We start from the raw sequence: 17463 nt of genomic DNA on the forward strand, positions 1-17463 counted from the left end.
TCGTTGGTGGCACCAGTCCTGGGCGGCCTGATATTTGCAGCAACTGGTGTTGGAATCATGATAGCTGCTGGCGCTGCGGCGCTGTCTCTTTCTTGGGTGGTGGTGCCCCTCGCTGTGGCTGTGTTCGGGATGCCCGCGCTCATGGCTGGCGGCCTGGCAGCAGGTAGGATCCCGCAGCTACCTGCTAGCGTGTGTGTGTGTGGTGTGTGTGTGTGTGTGTGGCGAGCCACACTTGAGTCCTACCTTGGCAAAAAATTCTCGTCAACCCTCCATTGCGCCCCCTCCCTTGTCTCACCACGTCCACCCTGCTTGCATTGCAGGCGTATTTGCGACCGCTGCTGCAGGCGCGCTGTTGCTGCCGTTGATCCAGCTGGTGCTCGTCGGCGGCGGCTTGTGGCTGGGCGCTTCTTTGGCTCAACAGCTCTTTTACCGCGGCGGCAGCGAGGCGGAGGACGGCACCATCGACGTGGAGGCGCGCACCATCGACGACGACTGGCGGGATGAGATGTTTAAGTGAGTGTGAAGGGAGGCCCGTTGTGAGGTGGTGGCGGCTGGCCGTGGTCGACAGGCTGACTGGCGGGCTCGTGCAGACGTGTGCGCCGCTAATTACCATGCAATTTCAGGGAGAAGAAGGAGCGCGAGGCGGAGCTGCGTGAATTCGACGACCTGCTGAGGCGACGGGACGAGTTCAAGCGCGGCCGCGGACCGCCATACAGTTGAGGCGGCTGCTGGTGGGGGCGGCAGAGGAGGACCCGGTCCGCAGTGTGAGCATGCGTTCACCCGTGTGCCAGCTTGTACAGTTGTCAGTGTAACTGTAGGTCTGTAGACAACCCTGTGGGAGCTGCTGTCAGTTCACCGCGGTGGCCAACTGGCCGCCTTGCGGGGCCAGGGGCAGGCAGCGGGCAGAAGGCGGACGACTGCTCATTGTAAGCAGATGACTGCCCAGTTCCGCACTGCATGACAGTGCCCAGTTTCCGCAGTCTGGGCAACCGGTTCGTGGGGTTCAGAGATGTGTATCTGATATTGGGCGCCCGCGCTGGTCGAATGGAGGCCAATGATCATATCGGCTTCCCCGACAGTCAGCTTTCCCTAACATTGTGTGAAACACCAATGCCCTCACCACCGGCACCAGGGCACGATGACCCCAGGCGATGACTCAAAGATTGTGGTTCTGCGCGGCCTGCCCACTAAAGCCAGCAAGGAGGATGTGCTGGCCTTCCTGGAGGGCTGTGGGCCGCTGCAGCAGGAACAAATTCACCTTGTGAAGCCTGGGGGAGGCCGCAGCCACGCCGAGGTGAGGGGGCCCTTGGGTTAGCAGGCCGACTTGTGGTGCTAGAGAGGCTGTGGGTGGTGTGTGGCGCCGGCCACGTGACACCCCGGGCGTGCTAGCAAGAGAGCGCAAGAGCTCCCGCCGCCGCCGCCTTGCGCCACCCAACATCGGCCCTTTTCAATCGCAGGCCTTCGTGGCGTTCAGCAACATGGAAGAGGCGCAGCGAGCCTGTGAAAATGATAAAAACTTCTTCTCCCCCAAATTTGGCGAGCGGTATGTACGGGTGGCGATCGCTGAAGACATGGTCCCCGGTAACCTGCCCACCCTGGGCGCCGCCGTGGCTGCCAAGGTGCGCTTGTAGCAAGCGGGCGCAGTGCGCATTGCTGTGGCACCCTGCGCCAAAGCGGGCGGACGCCACCATGACGTTGATTTGCTTAGCCGTTGGTTGAAATACCTTTGCTGCAGGCCAGCCGATCGCGGCGCACCAACCAGAAGGTGGAGTCGGTGGTGAAGGTGACCGGCCTGCCGCACGGCATTACGCCGCCCGAGGTGCTGCAGCTCTTCTGGGGCTGGCAGGCAAAGGTGACAGGCACCTACATAAGATCTGTGGACCATGAGAAGCGTCTGGAGGTGCGTGCCACTGGTGTGGGTGGGAGGCAGACGGGGCCAAAGCTGCCCATGCACTGGCAGGTGGGGGGGTGGCGCGAGGCCGGTTCCTGACGCACACCGCTGCCCTGCAGGCGTTTGTGGAGTTTGAGGTTCGGGAGCACGCCACCCAGGCGGTGTCCCAGCGGCATGGCACCACGATCACCATGGCCGCGGGCCAGTTCTCGCTCGGCATGCAGGTGAGAGGTGGCTAGCAGCTGCCGGCAGTCGCAACAGGCCTCCAGCTGCTTGCAGCGGCAGCTGATCAGGGGCTTACCCCACCGCGCCTCCCTTCCTAATGCTGCAGAAGGCCACCAAGGGCGAGTGGGACGCTGTGGTGGCGGCAGAGCAGGGCAGAGATGGCATCGTGCGACTCAAGGGCCTACCCACAAAGGCCACCACTGGCGACGTGATGGCCTTCCTTGACGTGAGGGTTGGCGTGCCGCTTTCCCTTCAACTCGCAGACTGAAGTGACTAGCTGGCACAGCGAACTCCTCCCAGGCTGGCCCCCAACCTGCGGCTGCTTGCCTTGCAGGGCTATCGCATCAAGCTGGGCGGCGTCCATGTGCAGCCCTTCAGCGAGAACCGCCATTCGAAAATTGCCTTGGTGGTGTTTGAGACGGCGGAGGAGGCGACTCGCGCGCTTGTGAGTGTGCTGTGGGCTGGTTGTGTCTGCAGCCGACGTAGCTCAGGCGCAGGCAGCAGCTGAGGCCCCTGTTGGCAGGCCCTAATCAAACGTGCCGCCTCCCCTGTGGTGTACCTTGCAGGAAAAAGACCGTCAGCCATTTGGGGAGGCCTTTGGCGACCGCTACTGCCTGGTGCAGCTGGTGTGCAGGGCGGAGTTTGAGCAGGACATGCGCAAGTTCCAGTGTCAGCTATCTGGCAATGGCACCAGCAGCAGCAGCGGGGGCACACTGGGCACTGCCAGCGCCACCCTGGGCACCGGCCAGCTGAGCACGGCCGCCGTCACCTCCAGCTTTGCCAGCATGCCCACCTTCCCAGCATGCCCACCTGGCATGGGCATGCTGCCGCAGGCGGCGGCGGCTGCCACAGGCTTCATGCCCCCCGTGCTGCCGCCCATCCCAGGCGGCATGATGCTGCCCCCTGGCTACGTTGTGCCACCCACCATGGCACCCATGCCTGGCAGCTGGCCAGCTGCTGCTGCTATACCAGCAGCAGCCCACATGCAGCACCTCCTGCCGCCACATGCAACCCCAGGCGTGGGGCTGCCACCAGAGGTGCCTGGCGTCCTCCCTGCGGCAGCTGCAGCGCTGGGGCCGCCACCCGGCAGCCACGCCCCACCCTGGCCTGGTGTCCCGCCGGCAATGCTGGGCAACACAGCGGCAGCCCGCTACATGGTGCAGGTGGGCGCTTGGCAGCCTGTGCGCCTCTTACACAGCCGTTGAAAGTGCACCTTTACGAACATCCACACTCCAGCGCTCTATTCCTGCTGTTTGATACCTTCGGCCCCATGCCTCATGCCCGTTCACCTGCTCGTCATAGCTTCTCTCCGCGGATGCTCAATGCAGGACTTGACCACCGGCCAAAAAGTATTCCTGGATCCTCGCTTCAACTTGAGCAGCTACGGTGCAATGCCCGCCGCTGGACTTGCCAGCTGCTCCGCAGTCGCCACCGCTGGTACCACCTTTGGCACCGCCGCTACCGGACCCGCCGCCAGCCAGCAGAGAGAGTTGCAGGTGTGGACTGGACTGCTTGCAGTGCAAGCATCGTTTGGAGCCCCTGCACACGCTTTCCCTCATTTGGCTGCCTGCCGTCCCATCTCCAATGTGTCCGCAGGCTGAGATGTCAGAGAACAGCAACAAATCAAGCGGGCAGGGTCATAGTGTAGCGGTAGCCGGCACGGGCGCTTCCGTGCCAGCTGCGAACGGCAGCAGTGGACAAAGTGGGCAGGTGAGCGAGAAGCAACTTTCCTCATGGTTGTCGAATAGAGGAAGTAGCACTGGACCAGTAATTGTTGCTGGCCGCCCACCCGTGCCCAATCGCAGACTGGCGCCGCCTATGCCAGTGTGACGCATGCACGGCGACGCCACACCCACCACCACCATCACAGGTTAGATGCAGCACTGATTTCAATGCAGTTGGCATAATGAACTTTCCACCCATCTCCTGGGCGCCACGCTCATTTGCCGCCTCCTGCCCTCACGTCCTTATGTGCAGCCGCCATCATCATCACCACAACCACGTCCGCAATGGCGGTGGGAGTAGTGGCGATGATGAAGGTGCACGGACGAAGGGTGGCAGCAGCGGCGGGAGCAACGAGGGTTCAGGTGTGGCAAGAGCACACAACGACCTGGCACCGTTCGCTTTGCCACCATGCCCATATTGCGGCACAGACAATGACCGCTGCCCATGCGCTTTATGCAGACAATGGCAGCGGCGCAGATGAGCTTGCCCCCAACGGGCACATCCGTCGTGCGGAGGATGCCCCCGACGCGGATGGCAGCAGCGGCGAGGGGAGTGGCGCAAACGATGGGGCAGCTGCCAATGACCATGTGTTGCGCCACGTGGCTCCTGCTACCGCTGAAGAGACGGACGGTGCAGCCATGCACATGGAGGAGGAGGCGCCAGAGCGAGCTGGCGGCGCCTCGCAGTACCTGCAGCCGCGGGCAGATTCGCAAAAGGAGTCCAGCCGCCTGCACTCACCGCTGGTGCCGGCGGCGCTGCTGGCAGATGGGGTGGCGGTGCCGCCCGTAAAGCGCACGCGCAGCCAGTAAGGAGGCAGTAGCAGCCTTCTGCTCCTTGCCGCACCCATGCTGCTGCTTGCTTTTAGAGCGAATCAGTTTTGACAATGGCGTCATGCACAGCACTTTTTTTCTTCCTTTCATGCACGTGACACCACAAATCCTGCCCAATACTGCCTTGGCAATGACGGTATTGATTCCACCACTCTGTTTATTTGCCAAGCAGGAGGTAACTGGTTTTCAGGGGCAACGCTGCCCTATCTATTGCCTCCACCCTCCTTCCCACCTAACCCCTTTGATTAGTTTGATTAGCACACTACAAACTGCATTTTTCCTCCCGGACACTTTGCGTCCACGCAGAACTTGTTGCCCCGCACCAAAGAAACTTGGCCGTGCCGATCTCATTTGACCCATCTCATTTCATTCTACACTGGGCAGCGCGTTCCTCTGCCTAGCTTTGTTCATCTCTTCTCCCTCCATTCCTTTGACGGGCGGGGTGTGGGCGACCCTCCCCTCCCTTCCTGCTAGCGTCCATGCATGCAATGGTCCCAGGTCTGATTTAGCTGTGAGGCATGTAAAGTAGACCGCATCAGCCTTTGACGTTTCATGCGCAAACTCCAAGCTGTCGTGCACACAGAGGCAGCGGCCATAGCAGCCTCGGGCCAGGCCCGGCCAGCTTCCCACACCGCCCACACCGCCGTGTCGACAATCGCCACCCATTGCCTGCAGCGCCGCCTCCCGCGGCGCAACATGGGGTTTTCCAGCCCGCGATTCAAAGTCTCTGCTGTATGTCGAATGTCAACACCACAGCTGCCTGGCTGCTCCTGCAGTGCTTGCAGGCCCTGCCATCCGGCACCGGCGGTAGGGGTCACCCTGCAACGCCGCGTTGCTGGATTTCAGAAGCAGCTGCAGCCCAAGCGGGGGGATCAGATGGCTTCCTCCCTTTCCCGAGTCTCAAGCAAACACCCTGCGCCAAGTGTTGACCGTGTCCCAGCTCCGGCGCTGGCCACGGGCTGCAAATCGGTGCTGGATGCGTGTCGTAAGGCTTGGGCTGGAGGCACAATGGGATGTCTCGCTAGGCCTGCTCCGCCAGCAGGCCACACGCTGGCCGCATGCCTCTCCATGCGCTCTCGTTGCAGCTGCTTACGTTGCGCAAACTCCTGCGTGGGCAATCAGACAGCTCTGCACTGGGTCTCGCTAGGGTGCACAACAAGCAGGAGAAACCTGTGCACCCTGAGTTGGCGGGGCCACACGTCGCCAAGCCCCCGCTCCGCTGCTTGCTGCTGGTGACGGGTGTGGCGTGCGCGTTCCCCGCATGGTGCTGCCCGTGAAGGTGGGCAGCGGCAGGCCCCCCGTGGCGGCCTTTGCCGTCGAGGACCTGCCCCAGACGGCTGCAGACGGCTCGGTGGGGAATGTTCCCGCACGTGGCAGGGCGCCAGCTGCAGGCGCTGGGTGGCGCCACCGCCTCGCGGCGCTGGCGGACAAGGTGCTCCGCCCACAGCCAGCAGGTGCGTGGCGTGGCCTTTGGTGGCGGAGCCTTAGCTAGCTGATCACATCATGCATGCATGGTGGATGTCACCAGAATATGAGAGAGCCGCTTTGGACAGTCACCTGCTGCAGCCTGGCGGCCTGGCTAACACGACCTGTTGTGCTGCTGCAGAGATGCGCGTGGATGCCACATTTGTGCTCTTGGCGGCTGTGACGTATGGAGGTGTGCCCTGTGCCTTGTCTGTTTAGCATTCTGGTCCTGTTGCCCGTCGTCTGGCAATCGCGTTGCCCTGCCACAGTCGCCTGTCACCGTCATGCTGACCTCCCCCCTGCCTGCGGCCCCCCGCCTTCCTCCCCACTTCTCCCCCTGCAGTCTTGTTCTTCTCCATGGGCTCAGCCTTTTTGCCCGGGCATGCTGCCTGGGCCACCCTCCTCCTATGGGTGGCCTCCCAGATTGGCGCCGGGATCGCGTGGCAGCTGCGCCTGCCCCGTGTGGTGGGGATGCTGTGTGCCGGCATGGTCATGAAGAATGCTGGCTGGTCCGCGACCACCGCCTTTCCAGCCAAGTGGGGGGTGCAGATGCGGGCAGGCGCCCTAGCCACCATCTTCCTGCGCTGTGGCCTGGAACTGGACTTTGGCACGATGCGGCGCTTCAAGTACCCCGCCATGCGCCTCGCTCTGCTGCCTGGCCTGGTGAGCGAGGACTCTGCAGCCACTGATGGGCTGCACTGCTGCTGGCAGGAAAGCTGTGTGCTGCCGCCACATGCCGTCTCACACATCAGCACACGCTGCTGCCATGGCCCGTGCAGGTCGAGGCCTTCTACGATGGCGGCCTGGGGGTGGCTGTCTTTGACATGCCGGTGCTGCTGGCCTTCACCATGGGCTTCATCCTCAAGGCGGTGGGGCCTGGCCTGGTGGTGCCCGCCATGTTCCAGCTGCAGAAGACGGGGCTGGGGCGTGATCAGGGTGAGTTGAGGGGTTGCTGATCACCAATGGGAGTGCCGTGGCCTCGCTGCTTGTGCTTCACCCACCACCGATGCACCCCATTACCCTCAACTCTCTGCAGGCATCCCGTCCACCGTGGTCATCGCCGCATCCTTTGATGACATTATCGCCATCACCGGGTACTCCATCTTCTCCTCAGTGGCCATCACCGGCCAGGGAAATGTGGCCTGGCAGATTGCCAGCGGCCCGCTGCAGGTGGTGTTTGGCATCCTGGGCGGCCTGATTGGCGGCGTGCTCCTCGGGTGCACCCGCCTGTTTAACAGCCGGCTGAAGCGGCTGGTGGGTCTGTACGGTGGCGCGCTGCTGCTCATGTATTTCCTCGAGTACTGGAGCCTGCTCAGCGGTGCGTGGGCCTGTGGCAGTGGGGAACTGGTACTGTGGGTGCAAAGCAGCTGGAGGGGTGGGGCAAGCCAGCAGTACGGGTTCGACAGAAGCCTGGGTCAGTGCATCGTGCAGCGGCATTGAACGGCTGCTCCTTCACCCGGCCTCTTGCAGCTGTTTTTTACCCATGCTGCCTTTTCGGGCTTGTGCAGGTGGTGCACTGGGCGCTCTGTTTGTGGGGCTGGTGGCCTCCAATGCCTGGGAGAAGGGCTTCCCCAAGTGGGGCTCCTTGGGCACCTCCTTTGCCTTTTCACCGGAGCGTGAGTCTGGCCGGCAGTCCATGTCAAGCGCATCCTACATTCTGGCCATCTCCTCCGTCCTTGTATTTGCCCTGCCCTGCATATGCTCCTCGTTCTGATCTGCTTCTTCTTCCCCCCGCCCCTGCCTACAGTGGAACGCATCGTCGCAGTGTTTTGGAACTGGGTGTGGGAGCCGATGCTGTTTGTGACCATCGGTAACTCAATCTATTTCGAGACCCTCGACAGCAGCATCATCCCGCGCTCCATCCTCATCGTCTGCACCGGAGTTATGCTGCGCACGCTGATGACCTATGCCGTGATGAGCGGGTTTGGCTACACGTGGCGCGAGAAGCTGTTCTACGCGCTGGCCTGGACGCCCAAGGCTACCGTGCAGGCGGCGCTGTCGGGTGGGTAGAGTGTGGGGTGGGCTCGGTCGACTGCGGGTTGGTGCGCACCGTGGGCAGCCTGATATGTTGTTTAGCCTTGCAGGCCCAGAATGTGCAAAGGGGGCGCGCGTTGCCTGCCCTCTTTTCACTGCTGGCCTGGTTGCACACGTTCCCTGCAGGCGCCCCGCTAGCCCTGATCAACAAGTACAAGGTGGATGACCCAGACTATGCACAATGGCAGCAGTGGGGCGATGAAATCCTGGTGAGCAATGCGTGCAATACACGATGCTAGCAGGCAGGCTGACTGGCTTGTTGGCAGCAGCGTTGTTTCCTGATTGCCATGCTCTTGTGTGAGCAGGTGACTGGAATTTTTGCCATCATCATTTGTGGCACGCTGGGCACGCTGGCAATACACCTCACGGCGCCGCACCTGCTGACACCGGCAGAGGGTAGTGTCAGCGGCAGCGAGGAGTCGGAGGGCGAGGAATTGGAACTGGGAGAGGTAAGTGGGCGACCGTGCGCTGTGTCTAGCATAGCAGCAGCAGTCTGTCTATACTGATTGGCAGATGCAGGACGAGCAGTGATTCAGGGTTTGTGCTGATGATGCGTCTGGTTGCAGGAGGGCGGCGACGGCCCCTCAGGGTCGCATCGCGGGACAACACCGGCCTCCCCGCGGCTAGGGGGTGTGCACGCGGAGCCAGAGAGTGAAGCGGGCAGCCCGCAGCTAGGCGTGCACCATCGCAGGGCCGCCTCAGGGACTGCGCTGGCCGAGCAGGTATGCATGCTGGGTTGGCCCGGGGTGGAGGCACAGCAGCATTCTTCTGCTAAGCTAGCCGTCACCACTCAGCCACCCTGTCGGCCATCCCTTGGTGTAGCTTCCTTGGTGTAGCTCTGCCTCCTGCTTCTTAGCCACCACCCCAATCCTCCTGCAGGAGGGCACGGTACCGCTGCCGTCTGCCTACGAGCTGCTTGCTGAGTACCTGGATGCCATCCGCCTGCTCACGGCCGCGGTGCATGACGACCGCAAGACCAAGGCAGACATGGTGCTTTTGAGCGACCGCGTGCTGGAGACGCAAAAGGTGTGGTTTGGGCCAGGTGGCGGGAGTGGCAGCAGCGCTTTGCTAGTCTGGCTTGCTGGCTGTAGCTGGAAGTGCGACACTGGTGGCATCCGGTTTTTGTTGGTAGTTGTCCGCTGCCGGTCTGCCCCACCCACAGTGCCTGGCCTAACCTCCGCTGCAGCGAGTGGAAGCGGTGATGGAGCGGCGCGAGCCATCGGTGCGAGAGCTGTTCCGCACCGCCTCGGCACTGGCGCAGACCTTTGTCATGCGCCCAGCCTCAGGTCACGCACATTCGTTGGGCCTTGTGCGCCAAGGCAGCGGCAGCGGGCATGGCGGCACGCAGTTCCACCGTTCGCAGGATGTCAGATCAGCATCGCGGCAGGCACAGGGTTCGGTCAAGGGCAGCGACAGCAGCACGCGGCCCAACTCTCCCTCACCTGATGACATGGCGTGACAACAAGGCGGGGTACGCTGCCAGTCCTGGTGGCATGCTCCTTTGGTTCTTTCTTCTCGCTGTGTTTTTGTTTCAAAGGCCCACCAATCGAGGCCCCTAGCATTCATACACACACATAAACAAATAGCCAACATTCTCAGCTCAAGTTCATTGACTTAGCGCAATTGGCGCAGGATCGATTCATCAAGTAGCTCAATGCCAATGGTAAGAGCGGGGGCAGTGGTGGTGTGTGTGTGTGGGGGGGGGGTGTCACAGAAGCAGATATCAGTTGAAAGGAGTGCTGACGCGGCGGCGGGCACTGCGCGGCGTGCCGGTGGATTCAATGATCTCGGTCAGCAGCACGTTGCCCTTGCCCGCCCCACCGGCATCAGTGGTCAGGGTGGCGGTTGCACCTGCGGAGGCGGCAGGGAGGCATTACCACTTGTAACGTGTGCTGTGGCCACCACCGGGCACACACACACACACCTGCCACAAAGGCCGGGTTAGCATACGTGGACCGCAGGCTGCCTGTGTTCCCGTCGCCCAAGTTTAGGCGGCGCTTGTGCCGGACAAAAAATACCACCGCAGCGATGATCAGCAGCGCACCCAAGCCGCCCCCGATGGCTCCGCCTGCATCCACCCACTAAAAGGCAAATGTTGCTTGAGCGAATGCTCACAAGGTCGTTGGCGCGTCCGTGCCTTACCCAGAATGGCGCCCATGCTGCTTGAACTATTGGACTCGGCAGCGAGAGCATCGACATTGGTTGGCGTCTGAGCAGGGGACTGGACAGGCGAGGCAGCAGGGGACTGTGGTACAGTGGTGTCTTGTGAGGGTGGAGACGCCAGGGGGGAAGTCACGATGGGCGTTCCCTGCACCAGCATGCCAGACAGCGAGCGCTTGCCGGGCGAAAGGACAACGACGGCGCCACCAAGCACCCCCCAGGCAGAGCGCACGTCAGCGCTGAGCAGATTGTAGGCGACCCTGTCCAGCTTGGCTCCCAAAAGTCCGAGCATGACCTCGACGCTGCCCAGCTGCTGTGCGCCAGCGAGGTATGAGGCGGTGCGGGAGGCATTGGCGGTTAGGATCTTAACCAACACCAGCAACTGCGAGTCCGACAGCAGAGACCTGCAGGGAGGGCAGATCGCCAGATACAGCACCTCTCTACCTTCATGACGCCGAAGTTGACAGCCTTTCCGCCTGCATGCACTTGCCTTTGTCCCTGGCTCAAAAGGCGCCGCCGGCCGGTAGCAGTGGTTGAAACATTGACAGTACGAGTGATGGTGATGCAGGAAGCCAACTCTCTCACTAGAGCAGAAAGACCAGCCTTGAAGGCAACAATGTTGCTGGCCGCAAAGCTTGCGCTTTCGAAGCCTGCAATTGGGGGCAGAGGCAACAGCAGGATGTGGACATGCAGGTATATGGAGTATCCTGCAGTGGCAGCAGCAATACTACCGCACCCGTCAAGGTCAGATCCAGCTCTACACTCTGATCCCCACATGCCGGTGGTTCAGGCATGGTGGTGCTTGGAGAGGGAGCCACGGAGGGCGAAGCTGAAAGATTGCCTGTAATGCATTGCGCCGGATAGGGAGGCAGCAGCAGCACCTGCAGGCGGGGGGCGGTGCAGCCGCTGTACCTCGCAGCCCAGGACAGCCAATGCAGATGGGCAAGGTGCTGGCAGCTGGCGCTCACCTGGCCGATGCTCAAGCCGGAGGTAGCGCTGAGGTTGGCGTTGGTGGTCAACAGGTCAGCGATGGTGAGATTGTATGTAGTTTTTGGGCCGCGGCTAAGAAAGGCCTTCTTTGAAGGCGCTGGAGCTAGTGTCTAAACCCTCCGAGAGGGCACAGGTTCGATTCCTCCCATGTCGACACTTTGTGAGGACAAACGCGGCATAGCTGACCGGCTCAGCGCCAATCCAAGCCAATTCCTTCGGGAACGCCTATTAGAATCGCCAAGGCTTCGGCACAGGCCTCCCCGGGACCCATTCACTACTAGTGGGGGGTACTGCACTTGGCGCGTCGGGCAGATCAAATAATGGTCTAAAGCTAGACGTTAAAACCGGGAAGTTAAGCCTGTGGAGGCTCTTCCCCACCTTTACCTTTACCTTTACCTTAAGCGCTACTTGGTAAACGCTGTCACCAGCCTGCAGATCATCATCAGGGAGGTGATAAGCCACATGCCATCGGGGCCTCCACAGACACGCCGGCTGCAAGCTCACCACAGCGGTGTGTTTGCGGCACAGTGGCTGCCCTGCCAGCACATCTGGGCATGATTCGGGATAGGGGGGCAGCCTGAGGCGTTGGCCGACATAGATGGAGGAGCTGTGTGAGAGAGCAGGGTTGGCGGCCAACAAATCCAGCAGCTCAACTTCGCTGTCAATACAGATATCAAACAACGACTGGCCAGGCTGCACCACCACAGAGGTGCACGATGGCCGCTCTGCAAGCTTGGAATGGCAGTAAGATGCTCAGCATGTGATACCCGGGATTGATGTGCCCCACGGCACCTGCCGACATGCCCTGCACTCGCGCACCCTCGGCAGAGTAGTCCACTGGGTTGCACCTGAACCAGCTCTCCATTTGGCTGGCTGGCACGGGCGCCGCCATCCAGGCGCGCAGCTGCTGCATTGTCACAAACCAGACATCCCCCCTCTGGGAAACTTCGGCAACGAAGCTAGACAGTGCCTGGCTGTGGAACGATTTGGCAGCGAACCTGCAAGCACAAGAGCAAAGGTATCAGTAGTGCAGCAAAGCAGACCAAACTTTCAACAGCCAAAAAGCTACATCATGCAACATCACAGCCAACACATGCCATGGGGTGTGCAGGTAAATCCCAATTGGGGAGCGGTTGTTCTGGTAGGAGTAGTTGAACTGCTCCAGCATCTGGGTCAGCAGCGCATCGCCCGAGGTGGCTGTGGGGTCCTACAGGTGCAGCAACACGACGGCACACAGCACGTTCGATTGGTGGCGGTCCAACAGCTGCAAGGGGAAGCCAGCAGCATTTGCGCCACACCATGGTGGACAGTGCGACTCCAGTGGGGCTGATAAATTGAATGAGTGGAACCTCCATCAGGTCAGCATATCGCTCGTTAGAATCACAGGTGGAGGGCGCCATCCACTGCACTCATATCGGGGCATGCATGCACAGGCAGTTCCTTTGATCCATCAGAAAGTGGCACGAAGATGATCAGGCACGAAGAAGCAGCAGATTCGGGCAGCGGCTGCGCGGCTGACCCTCACCTGGCAGGGTTGTGGTATGCCGGTGGCCATGGAATAGGGCCACAGCCGCCTGGCAGACGATGGGCTGCTGCTCGAGGGCCAGCTCTCCACAATGCTCGAGTCCACCGTCATGCCCAGGTCTGAAAGCACCTGTCGAACCCCGGGGTTGTGCAACTGCAGCATGTATACTCAAGCACACAGGGACGGGTGGTGGGTGTGGTGAACTGGGGGCGGGGGGGCGGGGGGGGGGGCTCATCCAGCACCAGACACCACGCCAACCCCTTGGCCCGCCAAGACTGCCCTGCTTAAAAACAATGGGTGGACAACCCACCAGGTACGGAGCACGGAAGGAGCGCATATGCTCCAATGGGATACCGCAGGTCACGTTCAAGTAAAGGCGCTGCTTCTGTACCTCGTCGGTTATGTTGACCGAGCCGGCCAGCAGCTGGACATGGGAAAAAGTATGCGTGGCAATCTCTGCATACAGCCAGGCATGGAATGAGGTGAACACATACGACTTGAGCTGAGCGAGTAGGCCACAACCCGGCTCTCGGCACCCTGCGCCTTGCCGTGGTTCTGGGCATGTAGGCGGCGAATGATGGCGCAATTACTGCCACCTCCACCGCTGACAAACCAAGTCACGGGAACATTACACCTGCATGCAGGGAAAGGGTGGGCAGGTCAGCGGGCCACCTGTAGCAGGACACTAGTTGGCCCCTGCAGCACCGTTGGGGGCGCTTAAGGCGGGTGCCGGATTCAAGCCGTTGGATTAGCAGTCACTCACCCATTGGGGTTGGTAAAAGGCTTGATCACAGAGCCAACAGCGTTGTTAGATGTCACAGTGATGGCATCATCGTGCGTCAGCAGCACAAACTGAGGCGTCTGCAGGCAGGCGAGGCAGGCAGCAGGTCGCCTCAGCCGGCGGGCGGCCGCGTAACCAGTCGGGAGCGCCTGCTCTGGCGGGGCGCACCTCAGCCGGGGAGAGGCCGGCAGGCGGGGTGTTGTAGGAGGCTGGCAGCGCCGCGCTGGCCATTGCCGCCCCCAGCAGCAGGGCTGTGAGGGCTGAGACGCGTGGTGGCATCCTCGCTGCACCCTGCGGCGGCCTCAAAGTAGAATATGTACGTAGGGCGATGGCAAGACAGCAAGGAGAGCCAGCCAGGGCAGCCACAGACCTGCGGTTCGCAAGTGCGTTGACTGGCTGGGCGAGCGCGAAAGCGGCAGTGCCCAATAAAAAGCGGTAACCTGGCGTCAACAGCGCCAGAAACCGAAACAAAACGGAGACGTAGGAGCGCGTAAAAGAACATTACCACCTGGATGCGCCGCCCAATCACCAGCTGCATTTGGATTGGCAGTGCATGCAACCCTCCTCAACCTCTCGCTCCCCTGCGAAGTGAAGCTCTTCACAGCAAAATAAATTTGAATGGATCAGGTGTTGCTTTGGTATGGTACAAAAAGATGGCAAGAAAGGGTCTACTTCTTCTTGCCCATGCCGCCCAGCTTGCCCTTCTTGGGAGCCGCGCCGCTGCTGCCCTTCTTGCCCTTGGCCGCCACGGGCACCTCCTTGCGCTTGCCCATCGTGCTGCTGACCACCTTGGCGGGGCCGAAGAAGCTCTCTAACCGGCCCTGGCTGGCCTTGCCCTTAGCCGCATTGATGCGTTCTACCGCCTTGCGGATGCGGTCCTCCGCAAATGTCTTTTCCTTCACCAGGAAGTCGATCAGGCCCTCTGCAGGCCGGTGGGGCCTTGCAGGTGGGGCCGGGCAGGCAAAAGGCAGGAGAGAATTGGAGCACGACCCAACACGGAGGGCCGGCAGCATCCCAGGTCGATGGCGCACGCTGGCACGCCCCTGTGGCGCCATGGCTAGCCTTTTGGGCAGCAGAACCACCTGTGTCGGGCGAGGTCCACTTGAGTTGCGGGATCTGGTCGCCCTTGACCACGTCCGGCTCTGTGCGGCGGGCACGAGGGACGCAATGGTGGGCGGTAACCAGACAGCCGAATGAGCAGGGCAGCGCAGCACAGTACGTATTGTGGTGCGGCAGTGACAGCAGGGCACAAAAGCATCCAGACAGCCAGTCAAGGCTCATTGGGCATAAATACCCGGCATCCCACCCAACCCTCTCTGCACCCACCCTTGAACAGGCGGCGCGCCTCCTGGTAGGGGAAGGGCTCCGGTATCTGATACTTCTTGGAGTCCAGCGCCGCCAGCACCCCCTCAATGCTGCCGTGCTTCTTGATCAGGCTCAGCGCGCGCACCTGAATGCGGCAGGCACAGGGCAAGCGTGAGTGCCAGCCCCAGAGGCACGGTGGGCAGCAGACAAAGTGCAAACTGCAGGGCAGGGCAAGAGGGCGGTACGCACCGCGCCGATGCCGCTGATCTTGGCTGTGTAGTCGCAACCGCATAAGATGCACAGGTCGATGAACTGATCCTCGGTCAGCTCCAGCTCCTTGAGCACCTTTGGGAAGGGGCAGGGTGCAGAAGGGCCAAGGGCGGTAAGGTCGACGAATTCTGGTGCCGAGCTACACAACAACCAGGGCACTAGCAAAGACAGGCCCCCGCTGCTGCAACCATTCTGGATGCATCCTCACCCACTCCTTCCTGGCCCCCACCCACCAGTTCGTGGTCAAACTCCATGGCCAGAGGCTTCTGGCTGGAGGGTGCCATGAGGTGGCGGATGAGCTTGGGGGTGCCAAAGGTGAGGGAATCCATGTCCTCGGTAGAGATGCCATACACCTATGGGTACGCAAGGCGGCACAATGGGGCAGATGTCAGAGAAGGGGCTGGGATGGGGGTGGGGACAAGGTTGCAACCGCGGGCACTCCAAGCGTGCAAGCGCCAAGGCAGGCAGCCCAGCCCAGCAGGCAATGAGCCAGACCCTGCTCCAACCCGCTTCGGCGATCGGCTTGCCCTGCTCACCAGCCCGTCCTTGCACAGCTGTGCGCACTGCGCCTCTGCCTCGCTTGGCGCCTCCAGCACCGGCACACCCATGAGGCGCAGCAGGCGCTTGCACTCCTCGTTGTGTTCCCGCGTCACGCGCACCTGCAAGCGCGGCAACAGGGCATGGAGGCATGAGATGAGTGTGATAGGCAGCAAACAAGTATCTTAGCCAGCGCAACATTCAGGGGAACGCACCGTTCGCTTGCTGTACTTCTCTACATCCTCCGCGTTTCCCGCCTGCAGGACAGTGGCAGAGGCAGCAGCATGGTATGGGGGAAGTGTAGGGGGTGGATTCCTGCGAACCCATGATGGACTTGTGTACGCCCCCCCCTCCGCCATCGCTAGTGTACCTCCTTTGCCGCCTCCAGCTCGGTGTTGGCGTCCTCACGCCGGTTGCTGCGCTTGGCCAGCTCCTCGCGCTTCAGCTCCGGAGCCTTGCCCTCAAACACAAACCTGCACATGCAGGCAGGGCAGGGCGGCGGCGGGGAGGTCGTACATTCCTGGGGCGAGTGTGCAGGCCCAGCCAGGCCTGCCGGCATTTGGGCCAACGCAGGCGCTGCGAATTGGATACTCACACAGGCTTCATCCCCGCCTCCAGCATGCGCACTGTGCGGAAGAACATGCCCTGCAGGTGGCTGCGGGGCAGTAATGGGAGCAACGGATGCGGCTTCTAAGGCATCACGCGTACCAGGGGGCAGACAAGAGGGCAGGCATCCCCCAGGCCAGCGTGGCTGTGCGGTCGGTTCCCTACCTGGTCACCTCGCCCGTCTCACTCGTCAGCATCTGGTCGCCCTGGCGGCCCACCACTACCTGCACCCGGTGACAGCTGTGCTAGGATGGTTGCAGTGCGTGCAAAGTCCTGTGCGGGCAGGCAAACGGCAGCATCCAATCACCGCACCAGGAAGGCGTAGATGTGCATGGATGCGTCCACCGCAATCTTGCGTCCAAAGTAGTTTTCAAACTTCTGCTCCTTCATGCACCCTGGGGCAGCATCACCCAGCAGCTTGGTGAGGCCCTGCATGGGGAGGGCAAGACGAGGTGGAGGTGCTGCAGGCGGGCGGCAGGTGCTGCGGCGGCGGCTGTCCAGCAGCAGAAGCGCCGGGTCCGCGGCACCCCGGACTGGCAGGAATGGCGCTCCCACGTTGTTTGGGGGCGTGCACAGCAACAGACAATGTCTCAAAGGAGCTGGACTGATGTGATCCTCAAAGGGAGAGGCCGCAATCTCCTCCGCGGGAATCCAGAGCAGCACACGGCACCTGGATGCCCATCCTGCCACCGCGGGAGCCTGCTCCCGGAGCCTCGGTAGCGGGGCAGAGACTTGTGTGTTGTGTCGAGACTCGGTGCCTTCGATCCTGATAGCCTGCTGATAGTTTCAGGAAGGGATATCAGCCGGCCGGCCGCTTGCTTCAAATGACTGCCAGCTCATCGGGCGCCGAACATTAGTTTGCCCCACATGTCTTTGAACGATTATGTCTTTGAACGATTATGATAAACAGCAGGTGACCCCTGCAACTATTGTCTCGATGCAAGCGTAACAGGGCCAGGGAAGGGGCATGCGCAGGCGGCACTGCCGCCTTTCCGTCGTGCCGCCCGCCCCCAATGCGCGGCCACAGCATATCATTGTTCACATTTCATGCTTTGACAACGGTTTGCCGTCACAATGTGCGCACAATGCACACATGGAAACGACACATGCGATGGGCAAG

The 17463-nt window shown here is 61.6% G+C and overlaps 3 protein-coding genes across 3 annotated transcripts; 2 read left to right on the forward strand and 1 right to left on the reverse strand.

The window, feature by feature from the left end:
* Nucleotides 1-1138: 1138 nt before the first annotated feature.
* Nucleotides 1139-4650, forward strand: CHLNCDRAFT_142539 (hypothetical protein; the record flags this gene model as incomplete). The annotated part of the gene is made up of 8 exons (XM_005842777.1): nucleotides 1139-1294; nucleotides 1458-1619; nucleotides 1736-1900; nucleotides 2011-2115; nucleotides 2223-2342; nucleotides 2451-2561; nucleotides 2683-3030; nucleotides 4270-4650. The coding sequence occupies 8 exons, from the start codon at nucleotides 1139-1141 to the stop codon at nucleotides 4648-4650; spliced, it is 1548 nt and encodes a 515-aa protein (XP_005842839.1).
* A 1162-nt stretch (nucleotides 4651-5812) lies between these two features.
* On the forward strand, nucleotides 5813-10381 carry CHLNCDRAFT_59440 (hypothetical protein). Its single transcript, XM_005842778.1, has 14 exons — nucleotides 5813-6125; nucleotides 6278-6328; nucleotides 6479-6798; nucleotides 6915-7071; nucleotides 7172-7453; nucleotides 7644-7751; nucleotides 7883-8137; nucleotides 8296-8378; nucleotides 8475-8618; nucleotides 8736-8891; nucleotides 9049-9195; nucleotides 9356-10020; nucleotides 10094-10237; nucleotides 10312-10381. Exons 1-12 carry the CDS (start codon nucleotides 5933-5935, stop codon nucleotides 9626-9628), a joined length of 2169 nt encoding a protein of 722 aa, XP_005842840.1. The 5' UTR covers nucleotides 5813-5932; the 3' UTR covers nucleotides 9629-10020; nucleotides 10094-10237; nucleotides 10312-10381.
* Nucleotides 10382-14293: 3912 nt separating this feature from the next.
* CHLNCDRAFT_37697 (hypothetical protein) lies at nucleotides 14294-17105 on the reverse strand (the record flags this gene model as incomplete). Its single annotated transcript, XM_005842790.1, has 12 exons — nucleotides 17014-17105; nucleotides 16656-16772; nucleotides 16509-16567; nucleotides 16333-16392; nucleotides 16108-16210; nucleotides 15953-15994; nucleotides 15737-15859; nucleotides 15434-15553; nucleotides 15180-15275; nucleotides 14952-15075; nucleotides 14708-14767; nucleotides 14294-14547 (listed from the first exon to the last, which is right to left on the reverse strand). The coding sequence occupies exons 1-12, from the start codon at nucleotides 17023-17025 to the stop codon at nucleotides 14294-14296; spliced, it is 1170 nt and encodes a 389-aa protein (XP_005842852.1). The 5' UTR covers nucleotides 17026-17105.
* Nucleotides 17106-17463: the final 358 nt, after the last annotated feature.

Source organism: Chlorella variabilis (genome assembly GCF_000147415.1).
Source record: "Chlorella variabilis unplaced genomic scaffold CHLNCscaffold_42, whole genome shotgun sequence".
Taxonomy (NCBI): domain Eukaryota; kingdom Viridiplantae; phylum Chlorophyta; class Trebouxiophyceae; order Chlorellales; family Chlorellaceae; genus Chlorella; species Chlorella variabilis.